The sequence below is a fragment of the Scatophagus argus genome, chromosome 7 (genome assembly GCF_020382885.2).
Source record: "Scatophagus argus isolate fScaArg1 chromosome 7, fScaArg1.pri, whole genome shotgun sequence".
Taxonomy (NCBI): Eukaryota; Metazoa; Chordata; class Actinopteri; family Scatophagidae; genus Scatophagus; species Scatophagus argus.
In genome coordinates, this window is record NC_058499.1 from 12,122,672 (window position 1) to 12,145,582 (window position 22,911).

A 22,911-nucleotide genomic window follows, 5' to 3' on the forward strand; every position below is an offset into this window, starting at 1 on the left:
ATGAGGGGGCTGCCCTGAATCACAGCCGACTTAAATCATACAGCAGTCAGTTAGAGTTTTCATTGTGGACTGGTTCATCAGTAGTTTTAGGGAAGTGAGACAGAGTTTGTTTCAGGTCCTTTGAGTTTACTATAAGAATAGAACTGTGGGTCAAGCGGGCAAAATACAATGACTTGGACCCACAGCATTTTGATCAATATGTGACAGTCTTTGTTGCAGCATTCACTGTCACAGGGTTAAATCCAAGCTCATGCCGTAAACTGCTGCTGACTGTAGTTTTGCTAACTTTATGTTATATTTTTTAGTTTAGTTTTGTATTTTTTGAAGTTTGAATCCCGGTCTGGGCCCTTCTATGTGGAGTTTGCATGTTCTCCCTGTGCCTGCATGGGTTTTCTCTGGGTATTTTGGTTTCCTTCCACAATACCAAAAACATGCACGTTAGGTTAATTGGCTACTTTATATTGCCCCTAGGTGTGAGAGTGAGAGTGTGTGCTTGTCTGTCTTTGTGTGTTGGCCCTGCGATTGGCGACCAGTCCAGGGTGAACCCCGCCTCTCGCCCGTAGTCAGCTGGGATAGGCTGCAGCTCCCCCGCGACCCTGACGGATAAGCGGTATAGAAAATGGATGGATGGATATATATATATATATATATATATATATATATATATGTGTGTGTGTGTGTGTGTGTGTGTGTGTGTGTGTGTGTGTATTCTGTCAGTGTACCAGCTCGTCTCTTTGACCATAACATGATCTCGTGCTGCTGCTGCTGCACAGAAAATCCTTGAAGCCTTTACTCACTGTTTGTTCTTCATCCTGTTTAGTTCCAACCCATCATCAACACATTATGTGGTTACGTTACATCATGGCCACTGCAATACCTCATTCCAGTCATACTGACAACATGATAATCCAACAATAAATGTTGAAAACATACTGTGCTCACATCACAGTCCCTGCTATAACTTCACTAAAGCATGAGAGCGCAAGAGCTGCAATGATTAGTTGATTAATCAATCACTCAGGCAAGATTTAACTTTCAACTGGATTGATAATTAAATGCTTAAAATGAATTATTTGAGGAAAATTCACTTATCTTAGCTTTGCTTATTTTTCAGTGTTTTCTGGTGTCTTACAAATCACACAATTAATCAGGAGAACTGACTGCCAGATTCTAAAAATGATGGGTTTTTTTTCCAATTCATTAATTTGTAGTTTAACAAATTAACTGATTATCAAAATAGCTGGCAGATCATTTTTTGTTGACTGATCTCATGATGTATGAACTAGCCTCAGCTGGCTCCAGCTCTGAATGAAGCCGTGCAGCTCTGAGACTCCACAGACTGTAATCCCTGCAGATTTACTGTGGGCCTGTGATACAAAAAAATAGCAGTAAATCACTTTAAGCACGTTTTGAAGCAGTACACACACGCACACGACGGTCCCACAGGACTGCTGTAGTGACTTCAAGTTAGAAGCAAGTTGAGCAGACTTGTGAAGCTGCGACACAGCGCCTCTAGGGCCGCCCGTGTCTTTACACAGGAGGAGAGTCTAGTGGGGAGGAGTGGTGGGAGCGCAATGACAGAGCAGTCATTGTGCGTGAAGGACCATGACAGTCCGGAACGGTAGGAGTTAGCAGAGAAGAAGAAGAAGAAGAAGAAGAAGGCTGTAACCAGACCCTTCACCTGCAGATGAATCCCACGATACCCCGCGAGGAAATCATGCGATGTGACAGAGATTCGCGCGCCCGTGGTTCACTTGCGCCTTTTCAAACACCTTCAGGGAGTTCACATGTTCCTGCGCGTCGACTGGGACGCGATGTTTAGGCGCAGACGACCGCTGAGTTTGGATGTGTGTTTCGTAGCTTGTCAAATGTAAGAATAGCCCACGGATTTTAGAATCAGGGAAAACAGCGAGAAGTAGCACCGCGAATGTAGCCTTCAGGGGAGGAGGGGACGACACACCGTACCAGCCAGTGTCTTCATGCGGTCATCCTGCTGTGTGTTTCGGTTTCTCGCAGTGCTGTGTGGGCAAAAGTAAGGGAGGATGCAGGTGAAGAAGCACCGGGGCTCGGACCGAAGCAGCGGGGACATGCTGGAAGGAGACGGCCCCCGTAAAAACTCCTCATGCTTCTCAAATATCAAGATATTCTTGATATCGGAATGCGCCCTCATGTTGGCACAGGGCACCGTCGGAGCATACTTGGTGAGTGCAACGCAGCCCGAGCTCACGCTGCACTGTTATCGTGAGCTGAGACCCAGTTACTGTAGGTCATAGAGAGACTTGTATTATCCCTGTCTGGGCTTTGCATGTGGGATTCCTGCTGCTCTGCACGCTCAGAGCTGAATGACATGCAGCAAAAGCAATGACAGCACGTAGAAACCTCTGTCCTGCACAGTAAGTTTAAGTGCAGCCTGTCGGACACATGTCCCCCTTGTCTGTGACAGTGGTGAGACCATGTCCAGCTGCTTTGGTGTGCTGTCGTGTCTTCATTTATTTCTGATGTATCACAAATCAGTCTGAGCAAGTTTTTAATTATCCATGTCGAACCAACCAAAAAGTGACCTTAAAGCTTTCGTTAGTATTAACAACAGCCTTATTGTGTTGAAGAATGGCTGATTTTAACTAAAATGTCATTCAAGGTCAAGGCCCCCCCTCTAATCTCCTAATCTTTCCTTTTCCTGTTTCTTTTAGTTTTAGTCATCGTTTCACTTTTACTATTTGTCAAACTGATAACATATCAACTCAGTATATCCATATAAGGTTTTGTATATCTCTCCTCTTTTGTTTAAACATCAAAACGCAGACAAATCAGAACACATGCAGAGAGTCTAATATAGATTCTGTGGGACAAAGCTCCCAGAAACGCTCCAAAATATTCCTCAAAGCGTCCCAGAGGAGCTCCACGGCCTCAGGCAACCACTGTGAACATTTAGCTTTGACATGAGCAATGTTTATTCTCCAAGAATCACTCGCAATTAATAGACTAAACCCCCCGAATGCCTTGGCCATATTTGGAGTGGAACATCTTATCTTCTCTGTTAGTGGACCTGCCGTGCGTCAAGCATCCCGCAGCGACAGATCACGGCTGTGAAAGTCAGAGTCGGTTATGGAGGATGTTCTTCCTCTTTATTGTCTGTCTGTAGTAAAACAGGTAGTACAGTTGTTCTGCTTTATATGGAGTGTTAGTTTTGAACACCTGTTCAAACAGTTTAAACAATGAAGCTGGTTTCAGGTGAGGTTTGGGATCATTTTCGCACACAACCGCATGAGACTTTCTGTTTGCCAGCACAACAGAGCTAATTTACATGGAGCTTAATTTACATGGGCAGGTCATTAGGTGCCAGGTTGACTGGTGTTGCCCTACATGAGCCGCTCTACCTCTGATTGGATGATGGGACTTAAGAGTGTTTGCTGGCAGTGAAGTGACAAAACTCAACTGTCAGGGTCTCCTTGCTTTCTGTGAGCTGCTTACTGTACAAGACACTTAGCTGGGTGCTGGGTGTCCTGATTTAGCAGCCTGACTGCAAGCGAACCGACAGTCAGCCTGCAGGTATCACAGAGGAGCAGTTACAGTACATGGACTTAAGGTTTTTCTTAGTTGAAAGGTTCTTCTTAGCTGAATTTCACTTCACTTTTGTATTTACATGTATTACAATATTTTTTAAGATCGATTAAAACGATGATTACTTTGATTAATCGTTTTGTATATAATTGTCATAGAAATACTGAAAAAAATGGCAGTGGCCGTTTTCCAGAGCCTGAAGTGGCTTCTTCAGGTATATTTTACGTGTGATCAAAGGTCGAAATTTGTGGTCTATGATATATCACAAAGACAGGTAGCATATCCTCCAATTTAAGACTCTGGAACCTGAGAAATGGTAGCATTTTCTCTCTATTTTTAATCGATGAGTAACTAAAATGACTAATCAGTTATAAAACCTGTTTGCAGGTTATTATTTTTATGATATAACCTTGATTTTTCATCATAGTTTGAGAGTATAACCCAAGAGATCAGTGTAATCTCTTGTTTGCAATCAATAGGTTGATTGATTGATTAAAATGATCATCTAATGATGGTTTGACCCCTCTTTGAGCAGGAATTAACCTAAAATACACTTGAACTTTAGGTCACGGTTGGAGGTTCGGTGACCCGAGAATCACCATTTTCATTCAGTCGTCAGCGTTGCCCGACTCCCACTTCCCTGCACCAATCATATCTGACTTAAACAGTTGGATTTGGTGTTAGTGGCTGATGCGAATGCAGAACCTGAAGGTCTAAGCTCTGTCGGTTATCGTATCACCCGTTTGGTAAGAACCAGCTCTGACACTTCAGAGTGCGAGCTGTAAAGTGCAGCTCACACCTGAACCTGAACCTGTGCTCGTCTCAGCTGAGCAAACCTGTCAAACTGCTGCCCACCGAGTCAGTTGAGTGTCAGAAGGAGGGCGAAGCCCGAATTAAATATCAATGTTAGTAGCTATCTTAGAAGCGCATGTACTCGTCCAGATATTAGAAGAATATTGTGCTTAATAAATCATATTTTACATGTAGTTTATTGAGATTCACCCAACTATTTAATATGTAGCACAGTATAATATTTACTGTAAAATTAAAGGTAAAATTCAAGTGTATTGCATGAAAAAATCCTGTGATCAAATAAGCTGATGAGGGCTCGATGTCACAGATAACCTGTTATACACTCAACTATTTTGGGCCCATGAGAAAGTGATGAAAGTTTAAAAGTCTAAAATGACAAGTGCTGTTTAAATATAAACAGTCAGATCTTTTATTTTAACCATCAGTAATAAGGGAGCTCATTGAAAGTCTACTAAAGTCCTGATCTGTGTGAAGCACACGTAAATGAACTGAAAAAATGTGAGTGTCTAGACTTTGCTTGTGTACTGAAGAAGGTTAAAGTATACAGTACATATTATGGACCCTGCTGACACTATAGCTGTAGCTTGAAGCGCCTTTAGCAGACCGTTTTTCAACCTTCAGTGGGTTGCACCCCATAAAACCTTGTGGAGATGTTTCTAAATCAGTTGCTAACAGCTGCTCTGCATTTACAAACAGCACAATTTCAGCACTTTGACGTCAGTGCTAAACCGTAACGTGCTGTTAATGCAGACCCTGTCGGTACACCCTGAAAAAAAAGTGTGCTGAAGTTCGAATTCCTTGTGCTCAGACAAGACTTGTTCCTTATGTTAGGTGATGGGATGTCGCAGGGCATGACGCGGTTTGTTTTGTTGCCATGCAACAGATTAAATATTTCCACAGTTTGAAAAAAAAAAATGCTGCTGTGACTGCTGGCCAGTATTCACTCAGTTTTTCCTATATAATTTATTTTGGGTTTAATCTGCCAGGAAGGCTGCCTGTTTAAGTCAGAGTGGAAGAAGAGAAGCATGTTAAAACTGGCTTAGCTCATCCAGAGTGTTTCCACTGCTGATCTGAGAGCAGAAGCTGTCAGTCACTCAGGCCTCCCATAACGAGATGGGAGCTGATTGGATTGGATGACGGCTTCTCTGCTGTACTTTGTCGCAGTGTTGCTGTCTATGGAGCTAAAGCTACGGTGTCAGCAAGTTGTTTGAGGATTGGCGTCGTTTCTTAGTAGTGGATGAGACAAAATTGCGGTCAGACCCCAGCCAGGCGGAGCCAGCCAGGCGTGAATGCAGCCCGTCCAGTGTGTTTGCATTTGTGAGAAAGAGCCACCCAAGGGGCAGAGACGTCATGACTCATTCTGAAGTTTTCTGTCCACTCAACTTCACCAAAGGCTCTCCGGCATGAACCGCTCGCAACAATCATCCTCCCCGTGCTTTGATCCGTAGTGAAGGAGTCACTGCAGTTGTGTTCAAAGCAGCTGCAAGAACGACCTGCCGTCACTCCTGCCTCCTAAAAGTCAGAGAGGACAACGTATTTTCAACTCCAAAGACAAAGCAAACAGACTGTACAGTGTTTGTTGTTGTTGACAGTGAAATCTCCTCATCTGCTCGCTTGTTGTGCTTTGAATCTTGTCTTGAAAATTTGAGTGTGTGATCAGGTGGTAAATGTTTGAATAGAAGTTTTAGAAAGAGATCATATTTTAATAACAATGGGGTCCTCACACTGTTGACGGGTGCAGGATTTCCTCTCTCCTTCAGGACAGAATTATAGGATAAAGTCAATTAGCAAAAACTTAATACCCTAAAAAGTCATTTTCCACTTTCCATTACTGATTCTTGCATATAGTTGTATAGAAGAAATGGATGTATGTCTTCAGGAAACTTAAGACAGCAAAATTCAAGAGAAAGAGAAAGAGAAAGCATTCTGTCTGAAAACTAGCTTTGTTCCAATAACGATACCAAGGGTTTATGTGTGACCCAGAACTGAAGGAGGTGAATAAATCCTCCACTGATATCCATCCACTGAGCATAAGCGATGGTGGCGAGGTGAGCTGCCTGATCAGAGCCCAGAAGGTAAAAGGACAGCGTACAACCCAGCCACAGCCAGTCGAGTCTGGTGCCGCTTGGCAAGTGATGCAGGAGTATCTCCTGCCTTACCGCCAGACTGCGGAGCAGCTTCTTTCCTCTGCACTCCACCGTAAAAAAATAGCTTTTCTTTGTCTATAACATAAAGGGACTATAACCTACATTTCACTGTGCTTTCCTGTGTTGTAGAATCCAAAATAAAGGGACCTTGAACCTTGTAAAGCACTGAGCCTCGTGGAGTCTCAAAGGTCATGTCCTCCTTTAAACACATTCACATGCAATCCAGATCCACTGTATACATTATATTGCAGTAACTGAGCAGCTGAGGGAAAAAAATTCAAACGGTAAAGCCACAAGTTGATTCATCTTCCAATAAAGTCACTGTGTTTAGAAGGGGATGTTTGTGTTGGCAGGATGCCTTTCTTTAGAGCTCAATCAGACCTCTTTAAAGGAACCAGATGGGAAAGGAAAATGATGATGCCCTTTCAAGGACAGTTTGGAATAGATCTGAAAATGATTTGACAACTGTTTAAATGTGAGACTGGTTCACATGGCACGGAGAGGCCATTCCCACGTATCACAAGCAAATGTCCTTGCTTTGCTCCTCAACAATTTCAATGTTAAAGTCTTTACTTTGAAATATCACAGTAAACTTCACCACAACAAAGTTCATTTCTGACAAAGTTAATGTACTCACTGTCTAAATAACAAAAAAAAAACCAAAACAAAACCGGACTGGGCTCTTGCTTTCTTTCTGCTGGAAGTTACCGTTTGGCTCTAGCTCTTGTGTGGATGACAGCTGGTGAAAGAGAGAAGCTTGTGATAAGCCGTTCTCACTGAAGACATGGAAGTAAATGCTGCTTTGCCCAGCTAATCAGAAACAGAGGCCTGTTTCCAGGGAGGAGCCACAGTGTGGAACATCTGAACAGCTTGTAATTTCAATGGAAAGACACAGTTTGGAATGGCATGACTGATGGTGAAAACATGCACAATTTCCACAAGAGTATGTCTAAAAGAATCAAACAGAGGGCCCCCAAACTACACAATATTGTGACCACATCCTGATATGTAAGTTAAAGTGAGCTGGGCTGGCAGCAAACATGGTGCATAATGCATTCTACTTGTATTTACACCTGCATTAATGTGTTTTTTCATTATACAGATAACAGATCCAGACTGCATATTAACGCCAGCTGTAAATGTGGTCACAGAGTTAAAATGTTTATGATACTGTACACTTCTAAATTATATGAGGGGGGTTTTCTCTTTCAGTTGGTGACATCTGATTCCACATGCATTGGTTTTGTATTTATGTGCACAAATACAAACATCTTTTGCTTCATTCAGCATCATTTCCACAACCCTGGTTTCATTTTGCATCCCACTCTTGTTTCAGGTGAGTGTGCTGACCACACTGGAGCGACGGTTCAACCTGCAAAGTGCTGACGTAGGAGTGATAGCCAGCAGCTTCGAGATAGGCAACCTGGCACTGATCCTGTTTGTCAGCTACTTTGGGGCCAAAGCACATCGACCCCGTTTGATCGGCTGCGGGGGCATTGTCATGGCGCTTGGAGCCCTTCTCTCAGCTCTGCCTGAGTTTCTGACTAATCAGTATGAGATAGGGAAAATGTGGAGAACTGACGTGGGTCGGGATGTTTGTTCCAACACCAGCAGCAGGGAAGCCCAGCTGGCTGAGGACACAGTATGTGCCAACAAGGCCAACACCAACATGATGTACCTGCTGCTGATCGGAGCCCAGGTCCTGCTGGGGATTGGAGCCACACCAGTGCAACCCCTGGGGGTATCCTATATTGATGATCATGTGAAGAAGAAAGACTCATCACTCTATATAGGTGAGCCATAACCAAAAAAACTGTTTGAAGAAAATATTAGAAATCCAGATTGTGCCCACGGTGTTGCCAAATAAAAAGCTTGCTGAGGGAAGGTCAGAGAATTGGCTGAATGAAATTACTGCTTAAGGAAACACATGATTATCTCAGAGTAAATTAAAAATCTATTGGCTGCAGCACACTTTCCCAAGGCAACTAAAAGTGGTACAGCGGGGAGTCAGTCATGAACCGCTTGTTCATCGCCTTCTGGTGTGATGTTTGTGTAGTTTGAGTCAGCACAGTATAAACTATATGCATGCTCTTCGGCTACATGCTTTCTCCCTTTGTGCCAGGTGAGGTGATCTTATAGCTTTTTAATCTCCATTGCAGCAGTTTCAGAGGCCACATACGGGTTAAATGTCTCTGCTTCGCTCAGTCCTCTATTAAAAGCAATGTGCTGCTGATGTGGATCTTCAGGGTTTAAAGGTGCATTCAGAGTGCTTTCTGTGCAAAGTTCTGGATACACAATGGCTGTGTGGGGATATGTATTTGCTGTAATATGTATACTTTGCTCTTTTGGTATACAGAGGGTAGCTTTACTTGGCTCATTAAGCCATGCAGGGATTTTCACTTCTGTGAACCCATGCCAGATATTTTACAGGAAGAACCACCCATTGAGAGATCTTGCTGAGCTAAATGACATACAGTACAGTCTGAATAGAGAAGAAAAACAGATGTTAACGGAAGCTTGACATTTTGGGGTATACACATTCTTGCTTTCTTGCCAAGAGTTAGATGAGAAAATTAATATTTATGTTTCCTCTCATGTCTGTATGATAGATATGTAGCCAGAGTAAGCAGTCAATTCGCTTAGTTTAGCGCAAATACTGGAACAAAGGAAAACAGTTAGCCTGGCTCTAAAACAGTTTATCAACGCCTCTAAAGCTCACTAACACATTTTGTCTCACTGGTTTAAGCTGTACAAAAACTGAGTAATTAACTGACTCCTGCTCCATATTTGACATACAAGAAAGCAAATAAGGCCTTTTCCCAAATCGCAAACTATTCCTCAAAAGTTAAACTCTCAGCAAAGAGCATTCTTGCATGGCAAACCTTTTTGCTTCAGTTTTGTTGGTTGCAAGAGCGGAGGAGCTACTTGAGAACCACAGCCACAAATCCATTTAAGAGCATGTCTCCTTATTGTTTTGATGTGGACCTGCCTGTTTGTTGTCCAGACTGCCACATCAGCCTTTGATGGAGTGGATGAGATGTGTCTGCACAGTGTTTGCTGTTTGTTATCAGTGTGATGCAGAAACAATGCCAGCCTGAATGGAGGATGAGTTCAGGCTGGCACTCACCCTGTTCTGATGCGTTCACACAGCAGTACGCTGTGTGGCCGCCTTTTGTCACTCAAATAAAGACGTGACCTACGCACAAAGGCAGCAATGTGCTCTGTTATCTCAAGCCCAAAGCTAATTTTCTTAATTGTCATTTGTTGTGTTTATTTGTCTTGACCATGAGCAGGTTTTTACGGAAAGCAAGCTTTGTTGGAAACAATAAAGAGCATAGGAAAAATGGCAAAACAAAAAAAAAGGCTTTGACGTTTTCACACCACCGTCGTGGCTTGTTAGCAGTTTATGGTAGAAAGTTGACTGTGATTGATTGAAGTTTGGCTGGTGTACGGTGGGGGGATTTAGTTCTGTCCCCCTCTGATAAGCTGCAAGGAGGGTTGGAGGAAAAACAAGCGGTGAGCAGCGAGGAACAATGTGGTATTGAGTCGGGCTCAGCTGATCGTCCTAATCCTTCTGCTGCAGGCATGTCATGTGCCCCCCAGATGCATGAATGGTGGAGATTGTGTTGAATTCTGTGAGATTTCCCTTCACATTCTGATAACATATTTGGATTTTTCTTCTGTTTACATCGACAAGTTCGCATTGCTGAAGCAGTGACAAAAAGTTTTGTTTTCAAACTGTAGATTTTGCACAAACTCCGTAGGCTCTTGGTCTTTTGAAATTCGCTGCACGCACACTTAAGTCAAGTTCCACATTATCAAATTTAAAGTAAGTTCAATTTAGCTTCATTGTGGATTTTGCAAAACATGAAAGTGGATCAATCAGTCAGTTATTTCATTCATTTTATCTCGCCTCTGTAGGCAGATATGGCAGACTGGGGGAACTTAGTGGTTTGAAGAAGCCGTTAGAGACAAATAAGGGAGGAAAACACCTTTCAAAACTGTGATCAGAAACTTGACACGTATCTCTCACAACAGCTGCAGGCAGATGTGCCGTATGAACACGCAAAATAAAACTTCCTCTGCTACCCCTTGTGCTTTCAAGCGTGTGTCTATGTGCTGTTTGGCTTGTAGACTGAGAGCTGTAGGTGTTGATCTGTCGTCACACCCTCAGTGGGAGACGGGGTTCACTGTTGACTGTAATTCTTCAGTTCACTTTCGTGGTATCACATCATTTTACATTGCTTTACAGTGTGTTCCTGATTTATGACACGTGACACCAAGTGTAATTGAGACTTCTTTTATTTTTCTCACCCTAGTTATCGCTGGCCGCTGTTGTCAGTGGGAATTTTTCACCTGGTGATGTGTTATTGTTAAAATTAGAGCCTGAGTTAAATGGTCAGGTGAAAAGTATGTATTTTCAAGAGTGACAAGTCCCGTTTAATAGTATGGCGGTGCAGCGAGATCAGAGCTGAGAGGCCTGGAGAAGAGCCATAATTACAGAGTGAGGCAGGAATGCCAACCAGCCAGCCATGAGGTGGGTCTGAGTGGGCTGGGACACACATGCATACCACACAGGCCTGTGAAAAACAACTCCTCCTGAGACTCTGACTGCTTCTTTTTTGCTGTGTATACTGCAGCAGACATGGCTTACTGCTGTTTGGTCAGCTGTAAAACACTCAACCAAAGTTGGTTGTGACTCTTCAAAGAGCTTTTTGTCTCCGTCTGGGTTCGGATACGATCACAATCTTTGTTAAGATTTTTTTTTTTTTTTAGGACTGTACTACTAGATGAATGTGCTCCTCAACAAGCAGCACTTCAGTGTTTCCCGAGAAACCAGTTTGAAGTCATCGACACCACTGTCAAACACAAATATTTTATGAGATTGTGTTTTGGTTTGTTTCCCAAAGTCTCGACGTAGGCACTCGTCTCTGGCCAAAGAAAATAAATATGATTCGACAGATTGCGTCAACAGGATCTCAATTCCCACTGCTTCATGACCTTTCACTATCCACTGCTAATTCTGGCTCTTCCCACAGGACCCCTGACTGCATAAATACACTGTACAGGACACACAGAGAGAACGTTAGAGCTGATGTCGTGTGTTGTACAGCACAAACTGCTGCCTCTCCAGGTTTATGAACCTCTTAAACAGCTCTTCATTAAACTATAATGTATACTATGTCGCTCTTGTGGTGCCGTACATATGTGGTCGAGAGTGAAAGCACGACATTAATTAATTCATCAGTGTCATATATTTTATGTGAGGGCCCACAGATTTGAACATGTGGGTTTCTTGTTTCATAATAAATATAAGAAATGTATGATCAGATTCAAAAGTGCTGATAGAGAAAAGGCTTTAAGTGGAATTTATGTGGAAGTGATACAGTCCTGCTGAAGTTGTGATAAGTTTGATATCTAAGTTATATGTCTGTGCTGACTACAGCCATGCTAGCAGCTCTGTGAGTCTTTATAGGCCCTGTGGTGCTTTAAGCTAAATACCAATGTCAGCATGCTAACATACTTGCAGTGACAAAGCTAACAGGGTGATTTTTAGCGGGTAATGTTTACCATCTTAGCCATCCATCTTAGCAGACCGTAAACCAAACAGGCTTAATGGATTGTTTATTTAATACAGAGATATTTCGAAATGGTCCCATGCCTAGAGCCACATAACTAAGGCAGTAACCAATTGCATAATGCTGTGTGTGACTGAATTGCTAAACATTTACACAGCACAGAAAGAACCACTGATTTTGAACAATCCAGTTTAGCTTTCAAGCTAATGTCTCCTTCTTTTCTACAAAGAAAGACACGTCTTATGTTGCACTTTGGATTTCTGGACGAGCTACCAAACAAAAGTGCATTGGGAAAAAGTGTATAACTATGTCAGTTTGGCTGGCTAGCAGGATAGGTAGCTGTGGCTGATTGAGCAGCTCAGAAACATGTCTGCTGATGTCGGCATCAGGACATTTAGATGCTAAATGTTGCGGTTATTACTCAGTAGCACTGGTAACTGACGCAGATGTAAATGTAAAAAGACTTTAAAAGACTTTTTTTTTCTTCATTTAAATACTGAATGAATACTGACAGTAAAAGGGATGACTAATTAGATTTCAGTTGATTTAATTTCACTTTGGAACTTCATGCTCCAGTGACAGACAGCAGTCACAGTGTGCAGCAGTGTGAACACAAGCCTGTCAGAGTCACTGCAGCAGATATGCTCTCTCTCTCTCAGCCAAACTACTAAACTAGGAACGACACACTAACTGAGGGGAAACAAGGGACCTTTTTTTACTATAACTCCCTCTACCTGCACGAAAACATGAAAAAATGTCCTTTCCAATCTCTCTTCCTATCCTATCCTATTGGTTTTTATTTTATTTTCAGAGCTTAGCTCCGTCACAGCTGCTATTATTTATTTCAAACCTACATATTCCAGCAATTCTCTGATGAGAATCTGATGAGATCCCATATTTCATCATTCTGTGTTCAACTCTGCAGGGATAAATTTAGTTTCAGGTTTGTTAGGAAAAAAACGATTGCAGCAGTCGCAGTGACAAACGTCGCAGAGGGATGCTCGAAAGACTTGTCAACGTTGCTGCTAAAATGCTCTGACTCCAAACAGTTGCTGCAGTAGGGCGTTTATATAAGCTACTTAAACTCAGCGCATGTTAATGTCATCTTGAAGGATTAGATTCTAAATGGGTTTTTCCATCCCTGCCATAAGCTGCATGCTGAGTTTGCCTAGCAACACAAGTTTGTTTTATCTCAAGATGATAAACAGCATTGTGGTTAACGTTTCATCAGCCAGCCACTGCTCCTCTGCATCGCTGTAATGAATGTGTGCACCATGTGTGACAGGAGCCTCAACAGTCTGCTGCGCCACTACGAGCTGAATGACCCAGAGACGTTCGCTGAATGTTATGTTGCAAGTCAGACATGGCGGCCGCCCGCTGCCTCGGGCTGGTCCTCGAGAGGGCAATAAGCATGAGATTAACTTGTGTCCAACTGGTCAGCAACATGTTGCTGCCGTCTCAACGCTAATCAGTAATTATCCCCAAACACTCTGAGTATCATGTAAAGGAGTGAACTGAGCTAACATGGCGCTGAGCAGAGAGGGAGACTTAAAAAAACACTCTGATAAATTAGTGACTGCCCCAAGTAAAAGTCTCACTGAATTTAAGCAGAGCAACTTGTCTTATTTGAATCTGGCGCATCTAATACGGTCATCTTTCAGTCCTGCCCATCTTGGCTTCACCAAACATAAAAGAGTAAATTTGTCCAAAGTTAGCAATTTGAGATTTTTCAGTAGCCAAACAAGAATTGTTTGTTTACACGATTGTGATTTGAATCACATGGGGCGGGTGTGCAAAGCTATCTGATTGTGTTTAATGACCCTCAGTAGGGTGTTGCCTTGGTGTGAGGTTGATTTTTACATTCCCAGATTTCTGCTGTGTAGTAGCCTCATAAGGACTCGTCATTTGGCTGCTCAACTGAAGTGAGTCACCTCCCCCAGTCAATCTGCTGCGTCTGTGGGATAGTATTGCAGTGACACTTGCAGTGATTATGCCACTGTATGTTTTGCTACGGTCTACGGAGTCTGTCTGTTGGAAGTCTGGCTGGTCAGATCAGATGTAAACACACCGAGATTTCACCAAATCCCCCATTTTGTTTTGTTTTTGAGAGTGTGCAAATAATATAGAGGGAAGCAGTTGAACATATTTCAACAGAGTTTACATCTTAATGGTGCTATGACGACTAGTAAGACTAGGAAATGTGGTTCTTACGTCAGTGTTGACACAGACTGGTCTAAAATATCTTTGTGCAACTGCCTGAGTAATGCACACCTGGAGAATCTGAGTGTTTTAAAGACCATTTTTAAAGTTCCACTGATGGACTTTTCTGGGCGAATGATTCATTCACTCCTCAACTGAACCATGAAGGCACTGAAAACGTGTGGGTTTTGAAACCAATAAATAGGTCAGACCTCTGTAGGAAGCGGATCAGTGTTGGATAAAAGATACGACACCCTCAGGCTACCTCACCAGACCCCACAGAGCCGTATGTTGAAGCCTCCTGCTATTGCCATGATCGTGTTGCAACAGTCGATATGAGAACCAACAGCCTGAAAGGTGTTTTCAGTGTGACATCCTGCTGCATTGTGGCTTGTGGCTAAACATGCTTGTGGCTCCTTTTACTTCTAAATCATGAATCTGTGTGGCCTTAGTGAACCTCACCAGGCCACCATGCAGCCTTCTCCAGGCAATCTGGGTCAGCCTCAGTCACTGCTGATTAAAAAGGGGATTTTTTTTTTTTTTTTTTTTTTTGGTCATCCATTGGGGGAGGAGCATGTAGATAAGAGGTGGGAGGAGACGGATCATAAACACACAGCAACATCGTTCTTTTTTTACTATTGGATTGAGATGTTCGGTCTTTCTCTGCTCCTGCTGTGGAGGATGCAGCTGTCACTCGGCTTCGCCAAATCTTCAAACCGCATCGAGTGGTTTGAAGATTGGACGAAGCAGCACACGCTGGTCAGTTCTCATTTTGGACTTTGCTCCTTATACATATATATATATATATGTGTGTGTTTGTGTGTTTTTTCTTTCTTTCCGTGAAAATGAGCAGTTACGTGTATGGCGAGTCCTGACCTTGGACGAGGATTGTACTCAGGAAATACAGATTCATGCTGCTCTCGTGGCTTTACCACAAGCCTTCCCAAGCCTCATTGATTGAGTGGTGTGTAAGTGGTCGCTCTCTGGGCTCCTAGGATTACTGAGAAGCATGTTCAGCACTTAATCCCCATATCACTGATGATGGAGAGTGAGGGATAACCGTGCCTAATTAAATGGAGTCTGATCAATAGGGTGGCGAGTAATTATAATTAACTGTTTGATTCAGTCATCTTTTATTTGCTCAGTGTGTATGCAGAGGTGAGACTATTTCTTCTTGGCTTCACATGGTTAGACTCCAATCTAACCATGTTCTGCTTCATTCGATAACAACTGAGCGTTTCACAATGCAGCTTGATTTACAAATGATACAGAAACCAAGTTGTAGATAAAACTGTTACTCAGGTGGATTTTTTTTTTTGTGCAAATGATCGAAGAGTTTAGGCTGATCTACTGCACTTTCGTTGGTTATTCAGGATCTGGTTCATTTGTCAGCAACATCCCCAGATTTACAGATAATTCTATAAATAACTTGGCAAAAGATCAGAATCAAAGTGTGATGTCAGTTTGGTCTCTGCAAGTTGATATTTGCCCCACTCTTCACAGCCTTTTAGCAGCGAGAGAACATCAGGTTGTCATGTCAGTCTCAGTAGTCAGAATCTCCCAGTTTATGGAAAAGAATTCAGTAGTTTACATAACCCTCAACAAGGTGTGAAAAAGTAAGCAGGCTAAAAGCTGTTAATTCGGTGTGCCTTCAATTCACTGTACCCTGCGTTGCTAATCACATAAGCAGTCAGCAATGAACTTTTGTGCCTTAACAAAGTGAATTAACAGGTGATAAAATAAATTGAGGCCTAGTCTTTTAGTGTAAGATAAACCACAGTAGATACAGTAAGGGGTTTGAATGGATTCAGATGAGATAAATTGCTACTAAACCCCATCCTTAACATTAGACCATGGTTCATTGCATCAATTTGATTATTTTAGTGATTTGGGATACTTGACATACTGTCTCTCCATCAACTCTCCTCTTTCTCGAGCCGTAATTGGCGGTAGACACTGTGTCGTTCATTTGTCCATATATATTGTGTGCCTGCTTCTCACATGGTTCTTGGAGAGAGGGGGAAATGGACTGTTGCCATCGCTATCCTGATAATTAGGCCACGCCACCTGCTGAAGGAGCTGCTACCAGCTGCTGTCAAAGGATCCCAAACCTCTCTGTGCTTCTCGTCTTCAGTAGAGCAGCTGTGGCTCTCTGCAGAGAGACATACACACTCTGGTCTTGTGCCCTTTCTGCTCCATGCCTTCATCCTACCACTGACCTGGCCAACAATGGAGACTGTGGGTAGCTCCACATTGGCTCCAAGAAAACATCTGAAACAGGATTACAAACAGATCACTGTGGCAGGGCAGAAGGACAAGGCTTTGCTCTGTTACATTAACTCCTACAGACCGTCTTTCCGCCTTTCGTCTCCCTCTCTCTCCCTCCTCTGCTGACCCGGCGTTCACAGAGCCTGCAGTCTGGAGTACTCTTTGCTTCCAGCATCACATAAGTTCCCTGTCTGAAAACATGCCCGGTCTGGTTACATAATCTTATGGCACAGAAATCATCATTATTATTGTAACAGCAGTCAAAGCTTGCATTACTGTAATATTTGAAAATCTTGCACAGAAAAGACCTGGCACTGTTGAATCACAGGAACAGTGATTATTATAAACCCTGATCATTATAATAATGTGTCTGGTTCCCAACAAGAAAGAGCATTTCATTAAATAGCAGTGTGGATCTGTTAGAAAACAAAAACAAATGGATTTCAGTTAGAGCTAACTAATACTGGTGCCATTTAGGTTAATGAGGGCTTTTACTGCTTCCTGGAATAGTTGGAGAGTGATGACACAAGGTTAATTGGACTCAAAGATTAAGTAACAGCATGTTGGGTTAAAGTAGTCTAATGCCAATGAAGTGGAAGGAGAACCTGACTGCAGGAAGACCGAGTACAACTAAAATATAGCAGTTACAGCATTCAACAAAAAATATATCTGTACCACAAAAGAAAATAAGTATAGCTCTCCTCCAGTTTAACCACGAGCACAAGGCGTTGGTTTGTAACGGGCTTTTATTTGGGTCACCGACATGCAGTTTGCCACATGCCGATATACCATTCTGCAGTGAGAACTAGATAAATAAAATACACAGATGAAACATAAACTTAGACTTACTTGTAAATAATTAAATTACTTAAACGTACATAAGCTGTCGTGTTGCTAACACGCAAATGAGCTAACTAATTAGCATATTCAGTCGTTGCATGCATAACATAAACAAGGAAATAAGTAGCATACCTCACTGGCCGCGTGAACTCGGGGGGAGGTGAAAACAAAAGTGCAACCTTTTGAGTCTTTGTTAATGCACATCTTCTCTAGTACAGCAGCAGCGTAACTTATACGAACATCTTCCATTAACACCAGCAAAGTCCCTCCCAAAGAAACTCTAATGTAGGAAGAACTCCCACTCTCCCTACACTTCCAGTTATGTAGGGGGCGCTCACGAGATAGTCCAGAATGGGGGGCTTATGGAGCTGTAGCCCCAAAATGTAACTTTAATGGTGTAAAAGCAAAATTTGTGCTAATTTTCTTTATGTTTTCGGCATTGGCAGTCAAGACAATAGATACAGTTCCATTAGGTTAAAATTTTGTGGCTTTTTTGCAATGAAATACCTTTTTGTATTATTATTTAAGAATTTGCTGCATACACACCAGTTTATGGCATTCACCATTTTGGTTCACACATCATTCAAGCTCAAGTTTGTTTTTTGTTTTATCCACCCTTCTAATGTCTGCTGTAGCTATCGTTAAGAAAATGCATAAGAATTGTAATACACAAAACCGAAACCGTATTATTGTGATTATGTTCACGTAATGATAATTCAAGTTAGCCTACCGTAAGGTGACGCTACTAGTCATAAATCTTTAACCGACCAATCAGCATACATTAGCAGAACGCTAGCTCTTTATAGGCAAAACCATCTGCACTGTTAGAAAAACAAACCAGCATTCATTTTTATTCTTTTCAATTCTGATATGTTATCGATACTATATTTGAAAAGATTAAAATAAAATCTGGCCGTTTTGGTCTAGAAGTAGGTGTAAATATCTCGTGAGTGCCCCCTAGGTGAACTGCAGCCAACTTTCCGTACAATGGGCTTTAAAGGAGAGTGGCCCCTCTAGACTGTCCTTATAGGGTCTGTGGTCTCCCCCCCATGCAAAGTTTAGTACAGGTAATAATGACCCAACCCCCCCACAGCGACAAAGAACATTAGTTCCACTTCCAATCAGACAAGTCATCTTAAACATACAGTAAGTTCTTAATTACAATCATGTTCATTGACAAACAAACAAAATATTTTAATCAAACATGAATTATTTGTGAACCAGCGGTTACAATAAGCTTGCAATCTATTTGGTGAAATTCTGGTTTTATCACGACCTCGCGGGTGCCGATATGAAATGATCTGAATGATGTTTGCCTTTCTCACAGCATATGTTTTGATTTGTCACCACTAGAGATGCACGGGGGTAACTAATAACATTACTGATGGTTGTGTGGTCTTACATTGTGGGTGCTGACGTTGAGCCAGTATGCACAATGCCTGGATCCTGAAACAGGTACAGCTAAATAGGAATCTTTTCTTATTTCTGTCTTCTCATTTCATGTCTTCTGTGAAAAACACCTGTTAGGCCTCGTCGCAGGACTGTGTGGGCGTGTGCAGACAGTTCTCGATTGACAGTTCTTGACATCTTCTTGACTCTCCTCTCAGCTTCGTCGCACCTTGTAGGTCGAGACAGATGACATGTTTGTCATCCTTATCAGTACATGGCGTCTGGTAACACGTCATATTTCCAGCATGTAGCGCTGATTACCGTCTAACGAATAATAAAAAGTAACTGACTACACCTGTGCGAGTGTGCCAGATCTTTAATATGATAAGTGATACTGACTCTTGAAATTCATGGTAATTTTTCAACCAAAACTGAGTTTAGACCAGATAAAAAGTTTGAAAAAAAATGTCCATTTTGAGTTATTCAACCAAGTAGATGTTTATGGATAATTTTTATGCTACAGTTACAGTAAAAAAAGAACATCTAGTACTGCAGAAGAAGTACTTAAATCTCATGATATACTCATGAAGTATAACAGATGAAGGAGTTTAGGATCAGACAGGAGAGGCAGGATACCCTTCACACTTGTGTGAACCACTTTGATATCTAGTTACAAGTATTTATGATAAATGTAATCAATGCTTTTAGCTTTTTTTTAATTTCCCTCACATCTATTTGTGGACTTTGCATTTTCTCAGAAGTGTCCATCGCTAATATTTATCTGTCAGGAGATCCACACAAGCACATATACAGAGTTTGTTCTTTTCCCAAGGTTTAATATGAAGGCTTCACTCTGTCTTATATAATGTAAGAGGGACAGATTTTTTTTTTAGATTAAAAAAAGGCATCTATTTCCATGACAAGGCTTCACTGTTTCAGCTCTGCTGAGTATCTCACTCACTTTGTTCTTCTTTTTTTTCTTTTTCTTCAACCCGCTGCAGTGTGTTTTGCTTAAGTGAATTTTCTCTGATTGTCACCCGAAGAGTCATGGGATGTGACAGCTTGGTTGTCACAAACTCTGAATTATAAAAGAGGACAGAGATCTTTAGGGCACAGCAGATCTCCAGTCAGTCAGCACTTACTCTTATCTTATTTATTTATTTACTTCTAAAAATACACACATCATAATGAAATAATGTAAAATTAAGGTAAAATACAGTGCAGCACCTACAGTCTGACCAACAGTCTAAACCCAAAGATATTAAATTTATACTGATGAGGAAAGCAGCAGATCCTCACATTTGTAAAACTGGAACCAGAACATATCTGACATTTCTGCTTTAAAAAATGACAGATAATCAAATTAGTTTGTAAAATAGTTTGTCTATCAACTAACTGATTAATTGACTAATCATTTCAACTCTAATATATAAGATTTCCTTTTGCATTTTAATGTACTATCGCTAACTAATTGTATTGAATATTGAATCATATATCCATGAAGGTTCAGAAACTATACTAGACATGCATTGCTAAGAATTAGATTCACATCACGTGTCACAAAAGTGGCATATACAAAAATGTTTGAGGGATTTTATTGAGCTGGACAGTATTCTGATCTGTCTGAAAATGTCAGAAGCAAATTAAGTATTTATGCTGTGACTTTGCTTTAAATGTGACTTCAAGTGACATTTTTCCCCAAAATATTTATACTCATAACTAGGACATCTGACATTAGGAAGTGAAACAGTGGAGATACTGTTATCCACTGCAGAAGATGATGTAGTTAAACAAGCTGTATGTGCAGTAGGGTCGGTGAAAGCCACCTAATTGCTACATAAAAATAATCTTGTTATCAGCAGTCTAGACTCATATCAGGAGTCAGTTAAAATAGACTGCAGATATGAGGCAGTGGAGCCTCCAGCAAGGCCCAACACTGACCTCCCATTTCAGGCCTTGATGACCTCTCCGAGGCTTACATTGAGCCAGAGCTCAGCTTAACATGACAGGGTGTTGGAGTTGGGAGGTGGAGCTGCTGAGAAGCCAGCGTGCTGGCTAGTCAAAGCCCTGCAGTAACCTCACTGCTCATCCTCAGGGTCAAAATCCTAATAGTTTTAAACTTGTCCTTAAGCTGCACTTTTTATATAGCAACCATATGGCCTCAGTGAAATCGTTCTAACACTTGTCTGATCCTCTGCAAGTTAGGAGTTAACTAGACCAGGAGAAGCTGTTTTGATATCAGTCCGCAGCCGGACGTGTGCGGAGAGGCGGTTCCAAGGTTTATGTGATTTGACCTAACCGGACGTTAAAGCAGGACGATCCTGATGTAATGGCATTTAAATGTGAGTTGAAAGCCCACTTTAAGCTTTGGCTTGTTATTTAGGTCAGGGCAGAGCTAACAGGGTTACTGTTAGCTGACCAACAAGCCTTCTCAGGTTTTTCCCCCCTCACTAATTAATTTAGAGCAGCATCAGTAAGTTGATCATTAATTAGTCAATCAACAGAGAGATTACCAGGCTCTGTTCTCATAGATGTTTTTATCATTTTGACGAGTGAAAAAAGCTAAATGTTCTCTGTTTCAAGCTTCACCAAGAAGAAAGTTTGAAACTTTATGTTACAGTAGGACTTTAGGGTATTTGAGGTTTTAATATATCACCTTTGGCTGTGGGATCTTATAATCAGACATTTTTCACAATTTTCTTCATGTCGACAAAATGATCCATTGATTCACTGATAAACCACAAGGGTAGATCAAAGAAAAAATTTAAAAACTTGTTGGATCTGAAAAATAAATAGCAAAGCTGAAAACAGGGCTGTTTGGGGATACATGGTTTTCATTGGACAAAGAAGCTATGTTAATTTGTCTAATTAAATGTGCAAACAGGTATCTGTTCTTATGATTTCTTTTGAATAAAACCCAGGAAGACCTCTTGCCTTTAACGTGAATAACGCTGAACTGATGTTGGCGTTGATACCAAAAGCTGCTCAGGTGGGCCGTGGCTTCACTTCCGGGGGTGAAAGCCGCCATCTGAAGCTGTTTGTACTTTCTTACGGATCACTGAAGCTCTGACAGCCTTTAATATCCTCTGTACCTCACCAGGACAGACTTCACCTTAGAGGCGACCTTTGCACGGCTTTTATGTGTTCGTTGTCAGTTGTGCTGGCGTGAGTGGGGCAGAGTTTACATCACAGCTACACTATGTGGACAAAAGTTGTGGGACACTTGACCTTTACACTGACAAAGACTTACATAGAATTCTAGACAGTGTTTCTGTCGGAATTTTTGTCCATTCATGCAGTGAATACTGATGTTGCACCAAAAGACCTGGCTCACAATCTCCATTCCAGTTCAATCCAAAGGTGTTTGATGGGATTAAGGTTCTGGGCCAGTCAAGTTCTTCCACACCAAACTCATCCAATCCTTTGTACACTGGGGCACAGTCATGCTGGAATAGAAAAGGGCCTTCCCCAAACTGTTGCCACAAAGTTGGAAACATAGCATTGTACAAAATGTCTTGATATGCTGAAACATTAAGGTTTCCTTTCACTAGAAGTAAGGGGCTGAGCCCAAGCCCTGAGAAAACAACCCATCCCAATACTTTTGTCTATATACTATATCTGCATAAACTAATGTCAGACTCTGACCATGTCTGACGTTTGGATTTCATCCATCCATCCATTTTCTATACCTCTTATCCGTCAGGGTCGCAGGGGGGATGGAGCCTATCCCACCCTGGACTGGTCTCCAGTCAATCGCAGGGCTGACACACAAAGACAGACAACCACACACACACACACTCACACCTAGGGTCAAAGTAGAGTAGCCAATTAACCTAATGTGCATGTTTTTGGAATTGTGGGAGGAAACCCATGCAGGCACAGGGAGAACATGCAAACTCCACACAAAAGGGCCCAGACCAGTAATCGAAACCTCAAACCCTCTTCATGCACTGCACCACTGTGCCGTCCATTTGGATTTCATGTCACACTAATGTTTTGTATTTAAACTCAGGAAGGGTACTTATTAATTTAAGTTGGCTCATCTACTGTCAGCATGTTTCTGTTGTTGTTTATAGGTTAATATCTAAGGTGTCAACCAAATGTCAGGAAGTCAC

General features: G+C 41.8%; 1 protein-coding gene across 1 annotated transcript in view; it reads left to right on the top strand.

Moving 5' to 3' along the window:
* The first annotated feature begins 1,517 nt into the window (after positions 1-1,517).
* Positions 1,518-22,911, top strand: part of slco3a1a (solute carrier organic anion transporter family member 3A1a) — a 34,815-nt gene continuing 13,421 nt past the window's right edge. The window contains exons 1-3 of the mRNA XM_046393969.1: positions 1,518-1,870; positions 2,017-2,201; positions 7,858-8,314. Of these exons, the coding sequence (XP_046249925.1) occupies positions 2,043-2,201; positions 7,858-8,314 (616 nt within the window). The 5' untranslated portion in view covers positions 1,518-1,870; positions 2,017-2,042. The remainder of the gene's footprint in view (positions 1,871-2,016; positions 2,202-7,857; positions 8,315-22,911) is intronic.